This window comes from Rhipicephalus microplus, chromosome 5 (assembly GCF_043290135.1).
Source record: "Rhipicephalus microplus isolate Deutch F79 chromosome 5, USDA_Rmic, whole genome shotgun sequence".
NCBI lineage: Eukaryota > Metazoa > Arthropoda > Arachnida > Ixodida > Ixodidae > Rhipicephalus > Rhipicephalus microplus.
The window spans coordinates 150,861,008-150,885,148 of record NC_134704.1 but is presented as its reverse complement, the minus strand read 5'-3'; the positions used below and the strand labels follow the sequence as shown (position 1 = coordinate 150,885,148).

The 24,141-nt window shown below is 42.3% G+C and overlaps 1 protein-coding gene across 9 annotated transcripts in view; it reads right to left on the bottom strand.

Moving 5' to 3' along the window:
- Window positions 1-258: 258 nt before the first annotated feature.
- Window positions 259-24,141, bottom strand: part of LOC119174174 (solute carrier family 41 member 1) — a 149,555-nt gene continuing 125,672 nt past the window's right edge. For 6 of the 9 annotated variants that reach the window (XM_075896054.1, XM_075896050.1, XM_075896052.1 and 3 more), the window contains 3 exons: window positions 22,953-23,087; window positions 18,735-18,883; window positions 259-17,393 (listed from right to left, as the gene is read on the bottom strand). In XM_075896054.1, coding sequence (XP_075752169.1) covers window positions 17,208-17,393; window positions 18,735-18,883; window positions 22,953-23,087 — 470 coding nt within the window. In that variant the 3' untranslated portion in view covers window positions 259-17,207. The remainder of the gene's footprint in view (window positions 17,394-18,734; window positions 18,884-22,952; window positions 23,088-24,141) is intronic. The other 3 variants (XM_037424993.2, XR_012895448.1, XM_075896055.1) reach the window with 3 other exon arrangements.

The window sequence follows — 24,141 nt, the reverse complement described above, 5'->3', positions numbered from 1 at the left end:
CAGGCTATCAGACATCATCTTGTCATTTATGAGAAGTGTTAACTAAAACTCAAGCAGATTACTACAATAAACAATGACTATGCAACTTAGTATTCAAGACTTCAAGATGGAAAGAGATCTGCTAACGATTGCATATTGTAATGAGTGTCCATTGACTACACCGGGTCTATGTGTAACTACTGGAATGCAGCCACTGCTCACAGTGTTCCGTTAGTAAAACGAACTGTGAACAGTCACAGAGAGAAGCACACATTTGCGTTCCAGTGAACAAGAAACATTTACTGCGGAACCATTCATACAAGCTTGCATGAGAACCTACAGGGCGAAAAGCAGGTCACGGCGGGCACAAAAAAAGGCGGGCAGCCAGATTCAAGGTGTGTGTGGAGGGGGGCATGGTAGTGTAACCTTGCGGGGAATGTTGTCAACAGGTTCCAAAAAACAGTCCACTTCGAGAAGGTACAAAAATATGTGGCTCAACAGCAAGTATAAAAATATCTTTGAAAATGCTGTTCAGGAACACAGGTGGCATGGCAACATGCCTGCTGACTAGGCAGGGGAAACAAAATACAAAAGAAAGTGTGGCCAAATGGGACGGGCACAACCGAGAGGCAAACACATGTGACATTATTCTGGGCCAGAAACATAAGCAACACAGGCCAATAGCCAAAAAATAACATTTTGAAGATGGATGCATGTATGCTCCTCCAAATTAATGCTACTACTACGAATTCCAGATTACAAAACTTCAGGGTTGTTCAATGTGGACAACACACTTGAATGAAGTGAGAAGATCCTTTAGTTATAAAGGCTTTGCCAATACTGCAAACGCAAATACAAGGCTTCACAACTTGGCACTGTGCTTGAGAGGATGTCAGCGATGCTGTGTGATGTAGTTGTGCTATGGCTGAATAGTTTTACTCGCAAGACATAAGCCTAGAAAAAAAGATATTTTAACGCAGTAGCTTACCATGTAGAAGTGTGAGGGTTATTTTAAAAGGCAGTACATGTCACTGATCAAACCAAAAGAAAAGCAGCATATAGTCACTACTTTGCCAAAATGCTTGTTCATCAAAGTCCTCGTCACTAAGCATACTAGAAAAGAGCCCCAGGTGGTCTAAATTTCCGGAGCCCTCCACTACGGCGTCTCTCATAATCATATAGTGGTTTTGGGACGTTAAACCCCACATATCAATCAATCAATCATCAATCAATCGTTGGCTGAAGCTCTGGATATACAGAGTTAGAAGACTTGGGCACAGCCAATCTCAGAACTAGACAATGTCCACAGTGGTATATGGCTAAGAATGCGGTTTGGCTAAGATGCAAGCTGTGGAAGCATAAAAAAAGTAAGTCTCGATTACCCTACTTTCCTGAACTAAGTGTCCACAGTCTATGAACTACAGCCCTCGGCACCACCGAATGAAAAGCAACCTATCTTAAGAACTTCTCAAACAAGTGCTTCAAGCACATATGACAGACATCTTTCAGGGCCAGAGAGCTCAGAAGCATCATTTGTAGCGGTACTAAACTACAACGACCTGCTGTCAGGACAACAAAAGCGCTCGGAGGCAAATTCCAGTTACATTAGGACGTTGCACTTTACAAAGCGTTGCAGAGTGCTAAAATGCAACCACGAGATTGAAGGAAGACAAGAAATATATGTCTTCCAGACAGCTTATGTAATGATATAGACGTTTAGTCAGAATGACTGCAACATATTGTGGCAAATGTAGCAAAGTACTGCCCAGAGTTGCCAGTCCCATTAACAATAAGCAGATACGGGATTCTCTTTTGACAGAGTTGACTGTAGAGCTTTGCAGTCGCTTGTTATATTTGTGGGGGCTTATTTGTACTCTCCTTGCTAATATAATTCAGTACTAATCAAGTCCACCATTTTTGAGCTCATTGATCACTGTGCAGTTAAGCAATGAAATCCAATACACAAAGGGGAAGTCAACAAGTAATTTTACTTATGTACAGGCAAACAGAGCGGAGGCCGCCCTGTAGACTACACTTAAAAAATAGGTGCCTTCATTCACAGTTTGGCATATTTACACTACACAAACTAAGAATTTTTTTTACCTTCAATTCATATTTTAACATTCATTTTTACAACTAAAAAATATTCACAAGTATGAGAAAATTGTTAAACACTTTTTAGAGTATCTCTGAAAGATCAAGCTACATTATGTGGGTTCCTTCTAGGCTTATTACTCGCCGGTGAGCTTGGCGACACGTGTCATTTTTTTCACTTGAATGTGCGACTTTTTTTTTTCGAAAACCTGAATCACGGTGTTTTAGGATATTACATAGTTTTTTATTATGCTCGTTTGCTTTGCTTTCTAATATAATGTCTAGGCTATCCTCTCACTGCTTAATTCTTGTTACACGTTATAGTCATAAGTTCTTCGAACAGGGAGTGCTGTAGTTTTTCAGTATTTCTTTGTTTTTGTTTTAATCTTACCACCACCCTGTGATGGCCCTAATGAGAATGACAGCACAATAAAATTAAAATTAAATGTACTGTCTACACACAAAACTGCCTCTAGGCCTTGCCACTGTATTTTGGTACTTCTGATTCAGAGCGATTTGCTACTACAAAACGGTATCACTGCTTTAACCCACTATACCGACCGTAGAGAAGTACGTGTATTTGTTTTAAATGAATTATGCAATAACAGAGACTAAAAAAAAGATATACATCTTTATGGCCCATATCTAGGAAAGCCAGACATAGGCCTCAAAGCAAGATAGCAGATGTTGGGTGTCACAACCAGATTCCGGAACACCTACCCGTAAACTAAACAAGGAACTAACCTAGAGGCCAGAGGAAAACATGATGTTTTTTCTGGTTGTACGATAGGGCATAAGCAATAGTTTTTGAAAAATAAAGTAGACAAGCTATTTTACTGTCATTTTTTTTTTTTTTTGCTACAGTTCGACCAGAACACCACGACAACAATATGAATTACAATGAAACACAGCTTGCTACAACAACAAACTTGACACACCTCTGCAAAGAAATGAACAAGATTTGACCACATAATTTGTCGCTTTTGCTTCAATGACAATCGAGGAACCTTTTGCCAGTATAGGTTCAAGTACACAGCTCTAAAACTGTTGGCAACATGCGAGCCTGTGCTGTGCAGCCTGTTCTGTACTTTCTCTATTAAACTACCCTTGCCAGGAACGCAACCTTGTGCATGCAGAATCAAACTTGCACTTGGAAGCTCTGATTTCCACTTGGAAGCTCTGATTCACACTAGGCAGGACATTTGGTATGACAGACTCTAAATACTCACCAGAAAGCATATAACCTAATAGTGCATCATTGTCGATGCAGCATGTCTCTCCACAGCAAATAAAAGGCATGCATGTGACATTGTTACTCATGCCCTTCGAAAGTAGCAGAGATATCGTTCTCATTCATGAATAGTAGATGTACTAGTGCTAGTAATAAAAACGATGAGCTTGCTTTTCTTTTGAGGGGAGAAGGCAATAGCAAAAAGGTCCCACTCACTGTACTGTAACTTGTACTCCCAGATTTAAAACTGAGCAGAAGCCATCAAGAAATAAATATACCTGTAGATAAAAGGTCACACTGTGACCTTGCATGCTTTGCTGTCTTTTCACTTTAAGTAACATCGAAAGGCCTCATTCGGTATAATTAAATTTTAGCACTTACTGTAAGGGCTTCATTACTGTAAGCTAACTAAACTATCCCTAATTTGCTTACCTATAAATGAAGTGCCAAAACAGCAGAACATATTTGCAGTCTTAAAATGTGACTAAACTAAACTATCCCTAATTTGCTTACCTATTTGCTTACCTAATTTGCTTAACAGGCAACACATATTTGCAGTGTTAAAATGAGACTACAGTGCCTTTTCCCAGCTACTCAAAGTGGTTGGTAGTGTATCGAAGGCACTGCTCAAACACACTACAGCATGGCGAACGGATAAGAAATTAAACGCATCAAATTTATGCGACTGCACACCAGGTGTCAAGTCCGACATGTCTCCACTATGCATAAATCTGCACAGAAACAGCAAAGTGCTCGGTTGAGATTCTTTCGTCCCAAACACGAAGCCTCAATAGGTGAGATAATGCCATCAAGGTTTAAAAATAAAGGACTAAAACAAATCGGAGGTTATCACATTCACAATGATAGTGACGCTGATCAACAAATTGCACACCAAGCCCGTCGTTCTAAAGTTCGACATGTGCAGCCGTCCCTGACTTTCTGGTGATTCACACAAGCAAAAGTTCTTGAATGAAAAGGCAAGATGCATACATAGATACAGAAGTGGTACACAAAATAACAGGTGCGTACAACTGAGACAAAAGAAGCTACAATAAGTTAGTTTAAACATATTTATACATCAATAAAGAATCAACAGCGTTCAAATAAAACAGCAGATAACAAATCATCGTCAAGAACCAACACATCAGCACTGCAGTTTTAAGATGTGATGACCAAATGGGCATCCTTGAAACATCTGTCGTACAAAAAACTTGTGAAAGAAAGCACATTGTCATGGAAGAATGCAATCGAAAAGAAATGTATCAAAAGCACACGTGGCAAAATATTTTCACAACTGTACGCTTCTTTGCTCCAAATACCTGGAAGGAATTTTCGAAAGTAAAATAAGTTGTGATCAAAATTTGGCCACGATCTGAACATGAAATGCTTAAAAAAAAAGAAAAATCAAGCACCACCACCTCAAATTTCACAGTGAGCCATGATGTAACATGCAGCAGTCGAAAGGGTGCGTTCTCCCCAGTACAATAAGAGAAACACAAAGTACGCGATTGAGAACAGAGCTTGAGCAATTGTCCCCACATCTCTCGTCCCACAGCATCTTCATGCCCAGGATCATGTTCTCGTGTCAAGTACTCCCACCAAGTTAAGAAGGAAACACAAGGCAATTGCAGTTCATTGAAATGCTTCAAGCCCAAGAACAGTGTGCCTCGCATGCGAGTTCATAACTCTGAAATGTAGAGCCCCAGTAACTTCTTGGCTAAATCGAGTTGAACCAGAAAACTGTGCAAGTTGAAGCTGTTTAATGCAACAAGCTCACCCTTCTCTGGCTCGTCAACACACCACAGTTCAAGCAAATGGTTGTTCCATACAACTTAGTACCTTCAAATTTAATCTGAAGTTTTATAAATGGCACAAATGCTATATTGCAGCGACATCTAGCCCGCATTCAAATAACGCACCTGTCAGTGTGCACAGGACACGTGTGCGCACCGTGTTCTCATGCCATGCAGAAACCATCATGGCACAACACAAGCACCTCACTGGACCCGGCTCTAAAACTGGCTTGGAGCAAGTACCCGCTCTGGCATCCTCTTCCCGTTGAAAATAATTTGTGCATAAGGCATAGTCAGGAACAAAGATAGTTTTTCCAATAAGATTTTGTAAATACGAGACTATTTCCGTAAAGCTGTGGAGTGATCCCACACGCTAAATTCAATGCAACATTGAGGAGAGTTGGGCAGTTAAGCTACACGCTTTACAAAAAGGTAATAAAAAAAGTCTGCAACTTGACATTTAATGCAGATATTTATTGATGAAAAAGTGATCAGTGGGGCTTCTCCTCTAAAAGAGAAGCTAGTACAGATGCTTAGATAGCCAATAAGATGTGCATGCACTGGCATCATTCTTCCATTTTATCCCCAGCTGCAAATGCAAAATCAGCCTTTGAAATGGAACATAATAATACAACAGACTATCGTTAAATGGAACCAGAAGGGGCCAGGAAAATGTGTTTTGTCTAACAGGAGTTCAGTCGTCCAATAGATGAACAGGGGCGGAGAATGCAACTTGAAAACAAATAATACTTGAAGCAGTTGTTGCACTTAAGAAGCAGTTAAGTTTAGGAGACTTTCATTTGCTGTAATTGCAGATGAGCAGCTTTGCCAAAATGAAAAATGCAAGCAGAGAATGCATTCTGTACACAATGTCAAACTGAGGTAACTGGGTTCGTTAGCCGCATAGCTCGCTTGACTACAGAGTTGCTTTTGTTGCATTACAAACACTCGTGGTGGACAAGTTTCACCAGGCTGTCCGTGACCTCATATCTGTTTGGACGGTCGAGCGATGCTATACAACACACATAGCTGTGCGTGCGTTGTTTTAGTCAAATCACAATGCTGAAGTGAACAGCACGGCTGTGCATGTTTTGCTGAAATTCTTTCTTGCCCTGCTAATTTGGTGTCCCAATTGCTGCATTGAGCAATTTTTTATCAAAGTGACAGGAGACGCTGCTGCACTTGTGTCGCAGCTGTGGTGCGCTTGACAGCTGCCAAAGTGAGGACATAGATGATAACTCTCAGCCATGCTTTATTTCAGCTAATAGGCTTAACTGCCAACAGAGTATTCTATGCAACACTGCTTCCACTACGTCTGTGTCCAAAAAGTTTCCAGGAGGCAGCCAGACAAAGTAATGCACTACAATTAAAATGAAACGTTAAGGCTTCACGTGTCAGAAACAATGGTATAATCACATGGCACATCGTAGTGGGGGAGTTTGAATTATTTCTGAACAGTTGGTGTCCCTTAGTGAGTACTTAGATTCAAGTGAAAGGCCATTTTGCATTTGGTCTTCACCCATACACAGTCTCTGTCTAGATTCAAACCAGCGACCTCACGCTTACCAGCACATTAATCCTCTTGCCACTAAGCCGCCACAACCATCGCTCCCTATGTACTGTTCAAACTGAACACAAATTTCACACTGCAATCCTCAAAATATGCCCTCCTCACTGTGAGTGCTTTACAATACATCTCCTGTACACATTGTGCAAGTTTTCACGCTATGTAGAGAACTAAAGACATTTTATGCCTCCGAAAAATATTTTTTCTTCATGATTTAACAAAAACGTCCTTTATAAAGTTCAAAACAGAGCTTTCCATGTGAGAATCAACAAGCCAGAGCAGCCACTCATAATTACCAACACGACAAAAACAATAAAAAAGAAGTTTTAGTTCATAGCATACTGATCGTAAGTGTGTAAAAGGCCTGCATAAAGTGAAACATTTCCTGGCATATCAGTTTGTTCGCACTAACAGGTGGGGTACTACATTGCTCTTCTACCATAAAATCTCGTTCATTCAACAACCATTATTAAAAAAATTGAATAATTTGAACTTGTTCCCTGGTCCTGGCTAGCATATGCAATGTTTAATAGCACCAAACCTTATTTATTTCATTCATATTTGACTGCAGCACAGTTAATTCGGATAATTTAAAGAGAGTGCTGCCCATACTTAGCAAGACAACATGTACATGGTGTCTCGGTTAAAGATTAAAAACTGTATAAACTTCACATAAGCACTAGTTAAGTACTGGCGAGTTTTTCATCATTAAGTACTAACGAATTCTTTTTTCATTGTTTACTTTTTAAAACATCAAATACACTGAAAGCTGTTAAGAGATCACAACTCGGGTCACGTGCAGTTGTCTGCCGCCGCCGCTGCCAGTGTTTGTAACCACATCGCACAAAAAAAAAAAAACTAGCACCAATGACACAGTGAAGCTCGAACCCAGGTCTACTGGGTGCCAGCCCAGCTTTCTACCAATGAGCCACACCGGTACTTGAGATTTGTTGGCAAACTTGCCTTAGGCAGGCTTGATGTCGGGAAAGCAATCACGTTAATACGACTTATAAAGCGTTCTAAAACAGCAAAAGAACAACCAGTCGTCGCACAATGCGAATAGCGTAACGAGTGGGTTGTCCAATGCTCCAATCGATTACAAAAGCTTGTTCTTGTTCCCCAATTAACTGTGGTGCATACCCACTTCAGCCATAAGTCATTGTCATCAGCCACTGCATGAACAGTTGGCACAAAATTCCTTGCATGTGTTTAGTGGATACCAAGCTTCTCAGAGGAAGACGAAAAATAGTATAGCAAATGCCGGCCTACTACCCAGAAGTTCATTATTAATGCCCTAGTGGGTATCAAGCAAGTGTGCTTGCAGCAGTTACCCAATGATTGTTTTGAAAGGCTCTGAAAGGCCACTCTGTTAGCTTTCGCTGTGAGTGTGCTGCGCCTTCCCCGCAGGCCTGGCATTTTTCTTTTTTTAAGTTGGTAGCCACCCCAAATAGCCTTGAAACCGAGCATTTATTTTGAGCTGAAATTTGGCTGGTTGTTTGTTCCCGAGAGAAAACAAGAGCCCGCAAAATGCACAAAATACAGGCGCACTTGCACACCGCTGCTCAAAGGCTTCCCAGTTAACTTCAACAGATAGACGGCTGCGTTAGTTTATTGCATAGATGTGCAGAGCTTTGCCTTGCAGGTTGGTTTATTATGCTTTGCGACTTAATTGACAGTAAGATAAGTGTTGGCGTCTGCTGATGCAGCATCGCCTCATGTGAAATTTGATATACGTAGCTTCAACCATAGATGTGCTGCTATCTACAAAACGAGGAGAGATCACTAATTTGCAGCTGTAAATGCACCATAACACTTTCCTTGCTTGCAAATCACAGCCTTCTCTCCCCCTGTACTCACACACAACTGTGCTATGCTTAAAAATGCGTCTGCGGCGAGTTCTTATGCCGCGAACATCATCAAGTGTGAAGCCCCGTACAATGCAGTCGTAAACTAATGCAGCCCAGTATCTATAAAAATTCACTTGGAAGCACTTGAGCTGTAGCATGTGAGTGAGCATCCATTTCTTAGGCTTTTGTTGTAGCTAAAAAAAAAAATTGGACAAATTGCAGCCCTAAATGAAGTACTTGATACAGAGGTAATTTGAGGAGGTCAATAATTTATAGTTGATGCATAAGCAATTGAAGGAACAATTAGAATATTGACTAACAAATCTAATTATTAGTAAGTGACAAAAAATAATTGGCTGTAGGTACACATTACTATTAAGGCTAATATAATTGGTGTGACTTATTTTTCCACAGTACTTGTTTTTTACAATTTTGTTCCAGGTAAGCTGGGACACCCACCTAAAAAAACATTGATTTCATGTAAACTTATCCTGCAGGAACTTTACGACAGAAAAGTAAAACAAAGTACAATACAGTTAAAATAACACCTGGTGACATTTATATAATATTACTTGCTCGTCAGTGACAATGTGTAGTGACTGATTAGCTTTCGTGGGCACTGGTTAATATTAATATGCCGTTGTTCTAAACAGTCTGTGCACGCGTTGCCCCAGAATGTAGTGAATGCAAAGATACATCAGGAAAGATGCATAATAGGCTAAGAAGCCAGACAGGCGCAAAGATCACAGCTTTCTTCACCAGCACTTTCTGTCAAGCCCTATAAACTGCTCTCAATTCTTTCCTGTTGAAACTTTGAACTGACCAGCCTGAATAAGTACTTTTCTATAAACAAACAGCAATTTGCTCACTGGCCAACAACACTTAAAAAAAAGCAAACAATGTAGTTGAATCACTCTCTACAAAGAGTTTCTTTTCAACTTCACTACGTAAACTAAAAACAGCTGTACTCTATTGAGCACCTTTCTGTCAAACCACACAAGTTGCCATCTCTAATGCTAGCCTCTTCTTCATTTAATACCGTACACTCTGCTCTTCCAGGGCACAAACGGTATGTGCACTGTAAGCGTGACATAGCATCGCAGAGGAAAGTGGTGCAAGCACAGCTATCGAGAAAGAAAGCACAAGCAAGCCAGAAAATTACGAGTGTTGCACAACCGAAAAATGTTCCAAAGGCTCTTAGAGTGACACTTCACAGACGATTCCACAGCTGCAAAGAATTAAACACTCCTGGAACACCCAAGTTCTCAGAACACCCTGGCAGGATTCCACAAACAAGACAGTGATGTGCAGTGGATTGGCACTAATCGCAGTTCGCCGCACCAACACTTGGCACCACGACATCCACGGACACTTAAGTGACCACTGAAGATACCAAGACTGTGCAACAACATGCACAACATGCATGCGACACCGCCACCGCTGATGTGGAGAAAAAACGGTCCCAGAAGTGCTTCCGTACCGCCAAAAACAAAAACACAAACATTCCGAGCCATAAGACATACTTACATGGTTGAGTTCATCTTAAAAACCATGTTAGTTGCTAAGGTAACGCACCTCCTAATGATAAGTTAAAGAAAAAGAAAAAAGAAGTAAAACTTGTAGTGTTCTGACCAGCGGAGGTCAGGCTCAGTGCTTGTGTCCTTCCTACAGTACGTGCTCGTACATTTAAAAGTAAATGTTAAAAAAGCACTAAATATTCTTTAAGCCTGCTTTAAATAAGTACAAGCTGGTGCACCACAATCATTGAAAAATCTTACAATCAGCAAAAAGACAGTAGTCAATTGTTAAATCTGCTGGCTAACAAAACATGTCGAACATTACTGTTGATCCTAATCTATAGCAAGAAAGGCAACAACACACAAAAAAAAAGCAATGCATTTCCTTGCCCTTTTCGGAATAACACCACATAATGCACAAGGAGCAAAGATGAAAGAAAATGCAGAAGCATTGGTCCCCGTAAATTAGAGGCAAATACATACTGATTAAAAAGGCGGAAAATAACCTCATACATTGATTCCTTCTTGGTTGAGTGCAGCACACGTGTCACCAAGCCTTTTCTGTGCATTTCGTCTTTTGCAGTTTTAAAATGAACTTGTTGGTTGACTTGCATGAACAGTAGACTACATTTAAGACGAACTTCAAGAGATTGTGAAGACCTGTTTACTTTATCAGAAGTTCAGCTTCGGTGAAGTGCCCCCAAAAAGTAGACAATAGCACGTTACATGCGTCCAAATATGTTACTTTAAAGAAGTGCTTGAAGTAGTTTCACAGTGAGAAAGTAATTAAACACAAGAGGAGCACTTAATTCGTTCTGCATGTCTGAAAATAGGGTCTTCGAGAACTCTTTCTCAGTTTCATCTAACCTGCAAAAGCAGTTTGCTGTGGTTCGGTAAATCAGTACGTCGTAACAAATGAAGACATACCGTATACACTCGACTTGGCCCCCCCCCCCCCCCTAACTTGGTAGTCGAAATTAGAAGAAATAACACCAGAAAACGCCAACCAGACGACTAAGGAGGGAGGCACATCCACTGGTCTGCTCTTGGACTCTTAAACGCGTGGTGTGCAGTGCCTACAGACATTATTGTACAGAGTTTTAAGGTCACCGAAATTTCGATGTCATGGGCAGCACTAAGGACGAGAGCAGCAGCAACGAGCTGAGCCCAAGCAGTGACGCCAGATATCCCATCGTTAGGTATATATGGCACAATTAAATAGGTTTTTTTAAATGTGGATCCAAAATGCACTCATTCGTGGAAGAGCCGCATCCTATATAAATCACGGAAAAAAAGTGTGGCTCTTACACGAGTGTATGCGGTATTTGCCCTCGTAGCCAACAGCAGAACCATATTGCTACTAAGACAACAGTCTGCAAGCTCTCTGGAATTCACAGCACTTGTTTGAACAATGTCTTTCCACATCCACACCAGAACCAGCTGGCCACGTTCTGGCCACCATAAAGCTGTTTGCAGTTAGGCAAGCGTATCTACTTTCCCACATTGTTGCCCTCATCTTTTACCTGTCTTTCACCTGTGTTCCATTGAATAGGCCAGAGTTATTATAAGGCCACAGTTTTTAGAGTGGCCTGTATAAACTATCGACTCTTTTTTACTATTAGGTTAGAAACTCTTCGCCTCAACGACAAGCAAAAATCTGCAACTGACATACTCCACTTCGTGAGACAGCAAAAGAAGGAATGCCACAATAAAGAGAACATTGTAAAAAATTCAAATCATTAACAAAGAAACAGACATAAAAAAAAAGATCAAGTGCATGTTCAAGGGCAGATTACAGGCATTATGATCAACGACTTACAAACAGTAGCAGACACACAGATAAAACATCCCCGCATTCCTTGCATGCAAGCGACTGATAACTTTCCCACGCAACTCGCAGCCCAGCTAACCCACGTTTGCTTGGCAGGGGCTGCAAATGCAGCACCAGACATTTGTTCCTTCTAAGATGTGACACACGCACTAACGGAATAACAATAAAAGAAAAGCGGTCAACACACACCGCATTGCAGATACTAATGCCATTGATGTGACACGTCACACTGTCCAAACAAGGTGCCAAAGGAGACCTCGGGAGATCAAAAGTACTACAGTGCGCCGTGGCAGAACTTTGAGGAGGAGGATTGCCAAAAAGCAAGCAGAGTAGTGAAGTACGACGGAGATGAGGCACACCCCCTCTTGGCACGCTTTCCAGATTCGAACTCCGCGCAGTAAGCACAAAAACTAGGAACCGAAAATAAGAGTGCACTCGTCTCTCTTCCTCTCTCTCCCTTGTGCTGAACTTTAGTTACAACTCAAGGATGAAGATTTCTATCATGCGATCTGCAGGTCACCAAGGCAGCTCTCGTTAATGTTGCGAAAACGAGATATACTTAAAGGGACATCAAAGGCAAGCACTAAGTTGACGTGGATTGTTGAAACAACGTTCCAGTTGTCTCAAAGCCCTTATTTTCTGCCAATAAAATGCATAGTTTGAAAGGAAATCACAATACAGTGGTCTGCACACCATTAGCACCTTTAAACCGCCCTCCTCCAAGAACGGCCTCATGACACAATCACTTACCATGCCCGTATTTTACTGCCATACATCGGGCAATCATCATTTTCATCAGCCTGACTATGACCACTGCAGGGCAAAGGCCTCTCCCATGATCTGCCAATCATCCCGCCTTGTGCTTCTACTGCCACATTATACCTATGAACTTTTTAATCCCATCGGCCCACCTAACTTTCTGCCTGCCCTTCGTGTGTTTGCCTTCTCTGGGAATCCAGTCAGTTACCTTTCGTGACCAGTGACTATCCTGCCTACGTGCTATGTGCCTTGCCCATGTCCATTTCTTCTTCTTGATTTCAACTATAATATCCTCAACCCCACTTTGTTCCCTGACCCACTCTGCTCTCTTCTTGTCTCTTAAGGTTAGACCTACCATTTTCCTTTCCACCGCTTCCTGCGTCGTCCTCAATGTAAGCTGAATCCTCTTTGTAAGCCTTCAGGTTTTTGCTCCATAGGTAACTATTGGCAAGATGTAGCTGTTATATACCTTCCTCTTGAGGGTTAGTGGCGGATTACCATTCATGATTTGAGAATGCTTGCCGAATGTGATCCACCCTGCAGATTCTTCAATTTATTTCACTCTCATGATTCGGCTCCGCGGTTACTACCTGTCCTAAGTAGACATATTTCTTTACAACTTCCAGCATCTCTCCACCTACCGCACAGGGCTATTTTCTGCCGAGACTGTTGCACATTACTTTAGTTTTGTGCATACCAATTTTCAGACCTATTTGTCTGCTTATCGTGTCCTGTTCAGTAATCATGAGCTGTAATTCGTTCCCTGAGTTACTCATCAAGACGATGTCATCAGCAAATTGCAGGTTACTAAGATGCTCTTCATCAACTCTTATCCCCAACTCTTCCCAATCTAGGGCCCTGAAAACCTGCTCTAAACAGGCAATGAATAGCATTGCAGAGATTGTGTCTCCCTGCCTTACACCCTTCTTTATTGGGATTCTGTTGCTTTCTTTTGGAGAACTACAGTAGCAGTGGATCTGCCATAGATTTCTTCCAATATGTTTACGTAGGGTTTGTTGATGCCCTGATTCCGTAGTGCCTGCATTACTGCTGATGTCTCGACCGAGTTAAGTTCCTTCTCGTAATCCATGAAAGTTATGTATAGGGGTTGGTTGTATTCTGTGCATTTCTCTATTACCCGATGGATAGCATGAATACAGTCTATTGTGGAGTAGCCTGTATGAAATCATGCTTGGTCCTTTGGTTGATTAAACTCCAATGTCACCTTAATTTTATTAGCTATTATTTTAGTAAATAGTTTGTAGAGAACAGACAGTAAGCTGATCGACCTGCATACGGGCCAAGTTCAAGGATTCTAAAACGGGAAAATTCCGCAACGGGGGGGGGGGGGGGGGTTCATGCTAAATTATTTTTCTTCTATTTTTTGTCACCAAAAAAAAAAAACAAAAAACAAAAACGGGGCGGAGGGGGTGGGGTGTTCTCAATCGCAAGCATCGGCATTGTGGTCTTATAATGGCTAGGAATGGCTGTACACACGAGGGTTTGGTTTCCCACGAAGGTGAGCCTCAAAAGGGGAGCACGAATACTCTCGAAATTTCCCGTCATCAAAACAACTAGCAAAATCTATTTGCGTCAAAACAACTCACATATATCTTCCTGGGACAGACGTGAACAGACGGGACGGCGCAGCTGGCTGCCGCGAAATCGCAGGTCAAGGCTTTGCTCACTGCAAGATTTTTTGGACCCACCAAAACGCTCCTAGCCTTTTTTACGTCTTTACTGCTTTTAATCTATAGCTGCATTAGTCGCGTGCCCTCATAGCTCGTAGATTGCTTTTGCGTCGCCGCGACCATGGTTTTGTGCGCGGCGGTTGCGGCAAATGGTAGTTTCGTTTTCAATCCGCGTGCACTGGCTACACCTTCAAAACTAGGTAGTTTTATGCTATCTATGATTGTATCTGTCGTTTGCAGAAAGCAGCGTTGTTTTGACTGGTCAAGCGCTAGATGCGCGCACACTTTCAGAATTCTTTCAGTAACATCGTCGCCATACATGATCGTATCAAGAACAACTGCAATTTCGTCCACAGTGGTAGTGCCAACGACAACCACATGCTCTGTTGAAGACAGTGAGCACTTGGTTGCACGCGTAGTTTAGAATTTCGAGCACACTGCTCTTGGCTTTCGTTCGATGGATTTGGTACTAAAGTTCATATCACCTGCTGCGATTGGAAAAAGTGTCCAGAACATTCGAATTTCGGCCCAATAGACAGTAAAATTTGGCTGGGGAATTTCACGTATTCGTATCTGCCACAGTTTCGCATCACTGAGATTCTACTGTAGGCTTAGATGAACACCTCCTAAATTTTTTTATAATGAAAATTAGTGGTTTCACAAAAAAAGCTTGGAGTGGATTAACCTACATGTGGCCAGATCACAGAAATTTCGATTTCTGGGAAATTTTCATGATAACCGTACAAACGGAAGAAACGGTCCAAGTCCGGGAGACATGGCAGGTATGAACCTGTAATGCTTCAAGTCTTTGACGTCTCCTTTCTTATAGATTAAAATGATGTTGGCGTTCTTACAAGATTCTGGTACCCTTCCCGTCAAGAGACATTTCTTATATAAGGTGGCTAGTTTTTCTATCACAATTTCTCTGCCATCTTTCAGGAGGTCCGTTGTTACCTTATCCTCACCAGCGTCTTTGCCTCTTTGCATTCCTTCTAGGACTTTCCTTACTTCCCTTGTCGTTACTGGTAGGATGTCGAATTCATCTGGGCTATTATTGCTTTTCATGATATCATCCTGGTTGTTTTGGCTCCTGTACAGCTCTCTGTAGAGCTCCTCCGCCACCTCAACTATGCTATCTGTATTGGTTATGACATTGCTTTTCTTGTCCCTTAATGCATCTATCTGATTTTCGCCTATGCGCAAGTTTGCCTTCGCAGATTTTAGACTTCTGCCGCTTTTAACAGCCTGCACAATTCTTTCCATGTTATACCTCTAGATGTTGGCTACTTTGCGCCTATTGATTAACTTCGAAAGCTCCACTAGCTCTATATTGTCGGTTGCATTTATGAATAACGGCTTTCATGGTTTGTCGTCTCTTAATGAGATTTTTCGTCTCCTGCGATAGTTTGCCAGTGTTTTGTCTAGTGGTTGTGCAATACTGCGCAGCAAAGCACAGTCAGGCAAAAATGAAACTTGGGTCATTCTCATTGTCGAGCTCTTTTTTATTCTTGAATCGGACTGATACACCTAACTTGCATTTCTTTTTCTGTATTGTAATTCACTGCAATGTTTTTTCTTGAACACTGATAGTTTTGGTATTGCAGTGATTAGTAATCGCAATGAAGCCCTTATATGTCGTCGGGCTGAAGTACAAGAATTTCCCACTGATAACACAACTCATGCTCTAATTTCTCTATCACTAAAATGCTGCTCTGTATATATTATTGACACGACGTACTCAAGCATTGACCTTACACTGCGACATAAATTGTTATTTGCCTTTAGTGCCCCTTCAAGGGTTATGAGCTGTACCCTTCTTGGCATGGATGGGAATTCCTGTTGGCAGCTACACTCACAGGTTCTTAAACAAAGTAATAACGATTATAATAATAAAATAAAAGAGTTGAAGCTAAGTTCCATTTGTATAAACAACAAGCTACCTTGGTTGGCACTGCAGGGTAGGTATTCAGAGAATACCAACCAAGCATAATCCCTTCCACGAAGTCTTGCACGAGTTGGCAAAGGTCATGCCACAGTATATGTCTAACAGTGTTCTTTGCCCCACGCAACACCTAGACTATGATGGATGCTAGAATAAAGTGTAGAAGTCTCTAGGTTAACCTTGACACTCGATTTTCTGTCTGCAGTTCTGCCACAAAAGTATCCATGTGACACGTACCATAATGACTATGTGCTAACATAAGGTGGCGAGCAACATAAGATTAAATGCATAGCTATCTTCACATTTGTTGTAGCTTCTTTTAAATCTACTATGCTTCAAGACATGTGACAAATATCTCTGGTGTTGCCCGTCGATGATAAGTTGAAGAGATAGAAAGAAAGAAGGAAGAAAAATGTCAAGCCAAATGTGCTGGAGGGCCCCTCAAACCAGTGTTGACAAGGTGCCGACAAAGGTGTCAACAAAGGTGACCTGTGAGAACTGCTAAATTGACTGATATGCTACACTTCTCCAGCACCGATGGCCAACGATACCACAGGTGTCCAACATCGGTCTGCATGCCAAGGATCGGTCACCTGTCAACACAACCACCTGCATCATAAGGACATCCTCAGAATAGTGGAGCCGTAACAAGGGAGATGGGCGACACCCGTTCAAATGCCAAAATGGTGAGAGGGAACCCGCTTGAAATCGTGGTGTGACAGGAGTCTCGAAGTGGCACCCAGCCTTGCCAGTGGTCGGAGACAATGGTGAGGAGTGCCGTGCCTCTGACAGCAGTCGGTGCAATGGTTTTCGAAGTGGTGCAACTGTTCTCGTCCTAATTTTGTGCTCAGACACCGAGACCACCGTGAAGCCAACCACAGGCATCGAAAGCACAGCATGTGCAGGAAATTAGGCCTCCTCTCCAACAGTGCACAGAAAGGAAGGAAGTGCAGTAGTCATTCGCCGACGTCTGAATCACCGTCTCCAATGGCATCCAGTAGGAGGAAGGACAGCGCCAGCAGAGCCGTGCCCGCCAGGTCGCCCAGGGCGGTCAGGTAAGGAATGGCTGAGTTGTCAGGATCCACCGCCCTGCTCCACATCCAGTGAACCATGACGTGGGCTACGTAGAGCAGAAGCAGCACCTGCAGCAGAAGGCATCACAGCTGCACCCTTTGCTCCTGACATGCTAAAATCGGGTATGACAGCTGCAGCTACATCGCAAACCACTAGCTGTTCACTAATGATGCTTTTCAAGCAGTATTCGCCTCTGCTTGTCCAATAAAACTTGGCTACTACGTGTTCTGGCTACACTATGCCACGACTTTAAAAGGCAGTACCATTTCTTAAAGATGAATGCCCACAAGCCTGCACCAATGACCACACACTCTGGATTGGCATCATGTGTCAGACGGTCAGTCATCCTGCCATTGAAGAACCAACACCACTGCACCTGCGAACAGAACTATTCCTTCACTTGCCGTGCTCCGATCGTTTGGGCAGAACCTCAGCTGCCTCGTTAGGGTGCATCTGAATAAAGGTGTATGAATGTTCTGATACAGCAAAACCATTCTGTTACAGTAAATGATCTAACACTTTCCCAGGTGAAATGTTGCAACACCCTGGTTTCCAGCAAATGCCTCATCAACATCTGTGTACACCAACAGGAGATGCTTGTTATTATGAACTGTAATCATCCAGCAAGAAGAGACCATTATATCTAAAATCCATTATATAAGATAATCAGGGCTCAAAAATGTGTTGTAAAATTCCGAGCTTCATATTCAAAGCTGGCTAACTGTAAGGCAATCACAAAAAGTATTAAGACACAAACAAGAACACTTAGACAAACAAATGAAATAATTTATAAACATGTCTATATGATAATTTTTGAACCATGCAGCATGATGGCACTGGTTGCTAAACAGTGGCTGTATATGGCATACCAGAGTGTGTTAACTCCTGCACAAGATTATCATGCCAGTAACCTGAGTAGTGTGTACCACCAGCAGTGATGCAAAACAGTTTGCTTTTCATAAAGAATGGAGAGCAGTAGAATAAACTTACATCTAAATTCCAAAAGATCTTTTGAAAATTGTGCCAAGTGAAAACCACTGTCGAACTCTTGCCACAAACAAGAGCTTGATGCGAGGCAACTACAACTCTGTGACGGAGTCTGGCCTACGCTACACTAGGATGTCAGACAGCTTGACCATGTAGCCCATTTTACTATTCGTACATGATAAACAGCTGCCTATTTTAAACATGAATTGATGCAATAACAAAAGTGGAACCCGCAGAACCAGCCATATCGCAACGACGTTCTGATATGTTGTCTCAGATCCCAACATTTCTCCCTGCTTTTAATAGTGGCTGGAATTTTGTAGTGCTGAAGCAGCCCAAAATGAGCATGGGAGATGATTTTCTTTGGCAGGCACGTATGCCTACCCTGACTCCCCAGGAGGCGTGAGTGCCTGTGTACTGACCTGCAGCACAGCAGCGGTGAGGTAGACAACGAGGAAGATGGGAGTGACTGACGTGTGGCCAGCCTTGAGCAGCCGGATGCCGTACGTGAACACCAGATGTCCCGGAACCACCATCAGCAGCAGCACACGAGCAGTGCGTGCGTGCGCACCTGCACCACAACGGTGTACAGGTAAAAGCACATTTAATTATGGGGTTCTACCTGCCAAAACTATGCTTACACTGTCAGGCACGCCATAACAGCGGATTCTTCTGCTTGCTCGAGGTCATTTCAATTCCTGTATTCTGTGCTCCTAAAATTCACAATATGTTTAAAAGGGGTCTTGGAAAAAGACGAAGCTGGCCGCTTGGAATTTTCCAAGCTTCAATAAGGATTAGACATGCTGATTCCGAAATGATTCCCCACAATATTAAGTTCTTGATTAGTTACACCTGTTTGAAATTGCATTTCTCTTGGGCTTCTAAGCAACCACGAGGCACCATTGGCTGCCATAGGCACTAACATGTGACGTCATGGCAAGAGAGGTTAGGAACACAGGGTTAGCTTTTTTATCGCTCTCAAATAACAGATTTAGAGAAACCTAGAAAAGAAAAAAATTGACATTGCAACTTTCGCACTTTGAGTTGTATAGTACTGTGCAAGCACAGCAAGTTATGTGCTTGGTCCCACTTCCAACTACATCTGGGCTCTGTCACGTGTGCATTCTTATCTCCTGTCTACACTCGCTTGGTGCAGTGTACCAGTTTTTTCTTACTGGTTGTGTTCGGTTGGGTTTTACAATGTGTTTTGGATGGCTTGGTCCTGACTATGCTAGCCGTATACATAATCAGACAAAGCTGCAGCACCAGTGCTCCCACTGGGGGCTGCTGATTTGAAGCAATTTTTGGAGCAGTCAAATTTTAGCTTTGGAGCACTTTGGAGCAGTAAAATATTAGTTTTGGAGCACTTTGTAGCAGTAAAATTTTAGTTTTGGAGCAAGTAATCTTGGGATTAGGAGCATCTTGGAGCACTAAAATTTTACTTTTGGAGCATTTTGAAGCCAGTAATCTTGCTATTTGAAGCATTTTACAGCAGTAAAAATTTAGTTCTGAAGCAGGTAATATTACTATTAGGAGCACTTCGGCATAGGTATACAGTCACACCTCGTTATGACAAAGTTGAAGGAAAATCGTAATTAGCTAGACATGAATATAAAGAAATTGATAAATTCCTAAAAAGTATGTTATAAAAAGGATTACGTTATATGCAAGTTCGGTACAAAAATTCGGAAAATAAACACGCAAATTAAACGAAAGGGAGATTGAAGGCAGAGCTAACCCAAAAGACTTATTTTACAGTAAAAAACCGCGTTGGGTGATTCCACGAGAGATTGACACGGGTCCAAAAGTTGATCTTTTACATTTCATTGAGTATATTATATTTCGTGCACCTCACACGAGGTAGCCCGAAAGTCAACTTCGTTTTATGATTAACGGCATAACTTACGAGAAAAAAAATATCAAACTTCACCAACATGAAGGCACCAATTTCGACACCTGTCATTTTCGAAAATTGCAGATGCTATAAAAAGACAAATATTTTTGTTTCAAGGAAGATATTTTTTACCTGAAATGCATGTCTAATGATGAATGAATTCATACGGTTTCAAGTTTGTAGACCTTAAGAAAATAGCTTTTAAAAATGTCTAATTTTGCGACAGTTTAAAATAAGTTACGCATTCCCCATTTTTTTTCTTCGAAAGTAATGCAAGCAGCGTTTTCAAACTTGACACGTTTTAAGGATATAGTGTGTTCATTAGGTACATAAATTATTGCTGCCGTAGGGCAAATGTAAATTTTTATATATTGCCTCAAAGTTCTCATATTGACAAAAGTGTACTCCACTGAAATTTGAATAATAAAAAAACCCCATCTTCGATTTTTCTTAAAATCTCGTAAATAGACAACCGAAGGCCATCATACAGTAATATAGAAAAAAACGTTGCATCATTTTGTTTTTAGCGACAATATTCATGGTACAAATCAGAGCTTTTCGAGAATCTAGATATCGGAACGGAAAAGCGGCAATGAGTTTCAAACGCGAGTAAACGTGACCGCATTTGGTGAAGAAAGGCTGTTTTAGCAGATAGGAGTAACTATTTTGAACACGGTATTCTACAGTATCTGAATTCACTCTTATACGTAGAGCACTGAGACTTCTAATATGTTGTGCCTCTCCATTACTGACACACAGATGGAACTGCTGTGACGGCCATGCGTTTGCAACACGTTGGGTGAGAGAATTGAATGTTGAATGAGTTCATAAATTATTCATAACAAATTTTTATCATATGGGGCACGAAGGCTGCCACATTAGACTGAAGAACACGCTTTAGGGCAAGTTGTCATCCGTCGTCTGCTCTACAGATGAACTGCTGTGCGCCGCATCTCGGAGGCAATGCTTTAGATCATATGGTAAGCCAATAAGTAAGCCAATGCAGAACACCACTGCAATCACCGTCGTGAACAGTGACATATCTCTAGCCTTATGCTATAGTTGCGCTCATTGAAGCTTTGGTTGCGGTCCCGTCGCAGAATGAGGTTGAATTTCATTGCTCCGCAGAAGTACTGGCAGCCTGTTTTTGAAAGTGGCAATGGCCTGTTCGCAGGAAGGTAAAGAATTCTCTCATTAGACTTGACCACTGCCTCTGGTAATTAAAACATTAATTGATGTTATTTAAATACTGCTGCAATTACAGTGTCTAGTGATTTTAAGATTTCTGATGTCGTTCCGGGAGCCGCTTAAAACTACGCTGCGAGGCACATGTGGTCCACGGGCCAAAGGTTGTAAACCCCTGAGAGACGGTTTGGTGCACTTTGGCGCAATTTACGCCGATTTTTTCAGGTTGGCGGGGCAAATCTCGTTTGGCGCAGTTGGCGCAGGAATGGGATCCCTGCAGAACTCATTACAGTGGAACAACATCTTTATGGCAACAGTATGATGCTACGAACCTCAATCAACTACGGCTCAGCAAACATTGCCGTGTCGCCATGTTTTGTCGCTGACAGAATCTTTTCATTGACTTTAAGGGCCGGTAAACAAGCTCATACTTTTTTTTTTACACTCCCCAAACAAGCTCGCCAATTTGTACAGCAGAGCACAGCGATCACAATCACCAAACCCTAACATTACAGTGCTGCGCGCTGCACAGATCTTCCATTTCGAAAAACAATCCCGCGCCTCTTTCCCTTGCCTGACCAATCCACCTTGTGTGCACAGTCTGATGAAAGTTCGCCCATGAGCAACGTTACACACCACCAAGCTCAATGATCGGTTGTTTGCCCTACAAAACGGTGCCTTGGACCTTCGGTGATGCAGGTTCAGCCGCCCAGCCCGCATTTTTATTTTTCTGTACTGCCCTCTGCCGTTTGGTAAAACCCGAGACCCCGGGAGAAGCGGTATTGCCAGATCGAAAGCCTCCAAGATAAAGACGCATCTCACTACTTCCCTGTGAATGGAAAAGCGCTCCTCACTCCACGTTTTCTGCCTCTGCTACTATGACATGCGCTCATGTGGGGAAAGCCCTGCTTGATCGTTGCTCGCGCTGATGACGTATCACAGACATCGTGGCACAGTGCCAAAGTGGGTAGAGTTACGACGACAAGCTACGCCTCCCCCTCCCTCCCCCAACCATGGCGGAGAAGAGTGGTGAGCAGCTGCGCGAGAATTTGAAACTGGCTGAAACGCATGTTCTAACCCCTGTCACTTCCTTATAGCACGTATTCACAAAATTCTCGTGACAGCATGTTCACATAGCAAAAGTGCACATACTTCTCTTCATTAAAACATTTGAACCTCGGGGTTGCTTACTGGCCCTTTATAGTGACGTCAGTTGTACAGTTGAGGGCAATGGGAGCCCGTGAATCAAAATTGTGCTTTTTATAGCTGTTGAATGAACACGGACACTGAAGCAAGTCGAAGAATAGTATTGAATGAATGGCCAGTATTCTGAATACATACGTAGTAGGAAATTTTGTGAAAACTTTTCTTGACACCTTTGAAAGCCACCAGAACTCGAATCTCAGTAAAAGTCTTTTTTTTTTTCTGTCTCAGCAAGTCGTAGCCGTCACAATCATGAACTGAACCTCTGCCCTCATATCAGCGAAACGACACAACCCCGTTAATCTCAGCAAGTAAACTTAAGCTGTCACAGTTGGTTGCTGAGGAATGAAAAACTCACTCTTGCCGAAGAAGGCCAAGAAGGGATTGAGGCAGACGGACGGGTCCGAAGCAGGCAGGAACCCCAGCGTCGCCCTCTGGTGCAGGAAGGTGGATATGCGGCTGGCCTGCACTGCCACAAGGTTGCCGCCCACGCCTGCATGCCGCCTCAATGTTTAGGCAGAACACCTTGGTGCGGTGCATCTTCTGCGAGAAATCTTTGAAAAGGTCTGTTCATCTATGAAAGGAAATAGGTGGAGCTGTGCAAATAGCAAAAGTTCGCGAGTGAAACAAATTCGAATAATAAAGTTTGAGTGTGATGTGAATCGGATAATATTTTCGTATTTATTGAATGCATATTTAATATGTACTTCGTAGCAAAATTAGAGAAAAAAAAATTACAGAGGATTACTAAGCAGATTCCAAATTATATTCTAAAAAAATTATAGCAGCACAACGATGCAACTGGGCGCTGCCATATTGGGCTCGTCAGAAAGAGCATTTCTGTCTTCAACCTTTCCGCTTCAGGTAGGTACCCAAATCAGAAACCAGCGTACAAAAAACAAACGCTTATAAAGAGGATACTTATAAAGATTGTTTCAAGGCCTCCAATTGGCTGCGTCCACCTTGTTGCTCTAGAACGCCCGATCCTCACTCCCGGGGAGCATTGTCAGCTGATTGCGCATTGAGAGGTCACGGCTCTCAATAACACTTAGTGATGCGTTTGTCCTCATTTTACAAGCATGAGTAAACGATCACTTAAGGTGCCTGCAAGCGGAACCTCAATAATCAGATTAAGATAGCACGCGGGGCTCGTCGTCAACGTTCTAGACATGCGTCTCATACCAATAGCGTTGACCCGCAGTTCCACGAGTCGACAACAAAAATATTAAGCGATTTCACTCGTCAACAAATGATGTCTATTTGTCAGCTGCAACCTCTTGACACTATGCCCTGTGCTTCCACAGTAAAAAAAAAGACACAGATATCCAGAGACATCAATATGCTGAAAATATGGCTCCATACTTGGTGCAATCTCCACCACTACGACTAAGCGCAATGTCACAAGACTCCACTACGTCATGTGCGGCTGTAATTTGCTGCCATGTCTGCACAACAGCTCATGAAATTAGTAAGTGGTGCCATAGAGTTTCCTAAAATTAACTAGAGGGCACTCTGGCACTGCAATTGTTCAGCGACCATGGGAATTA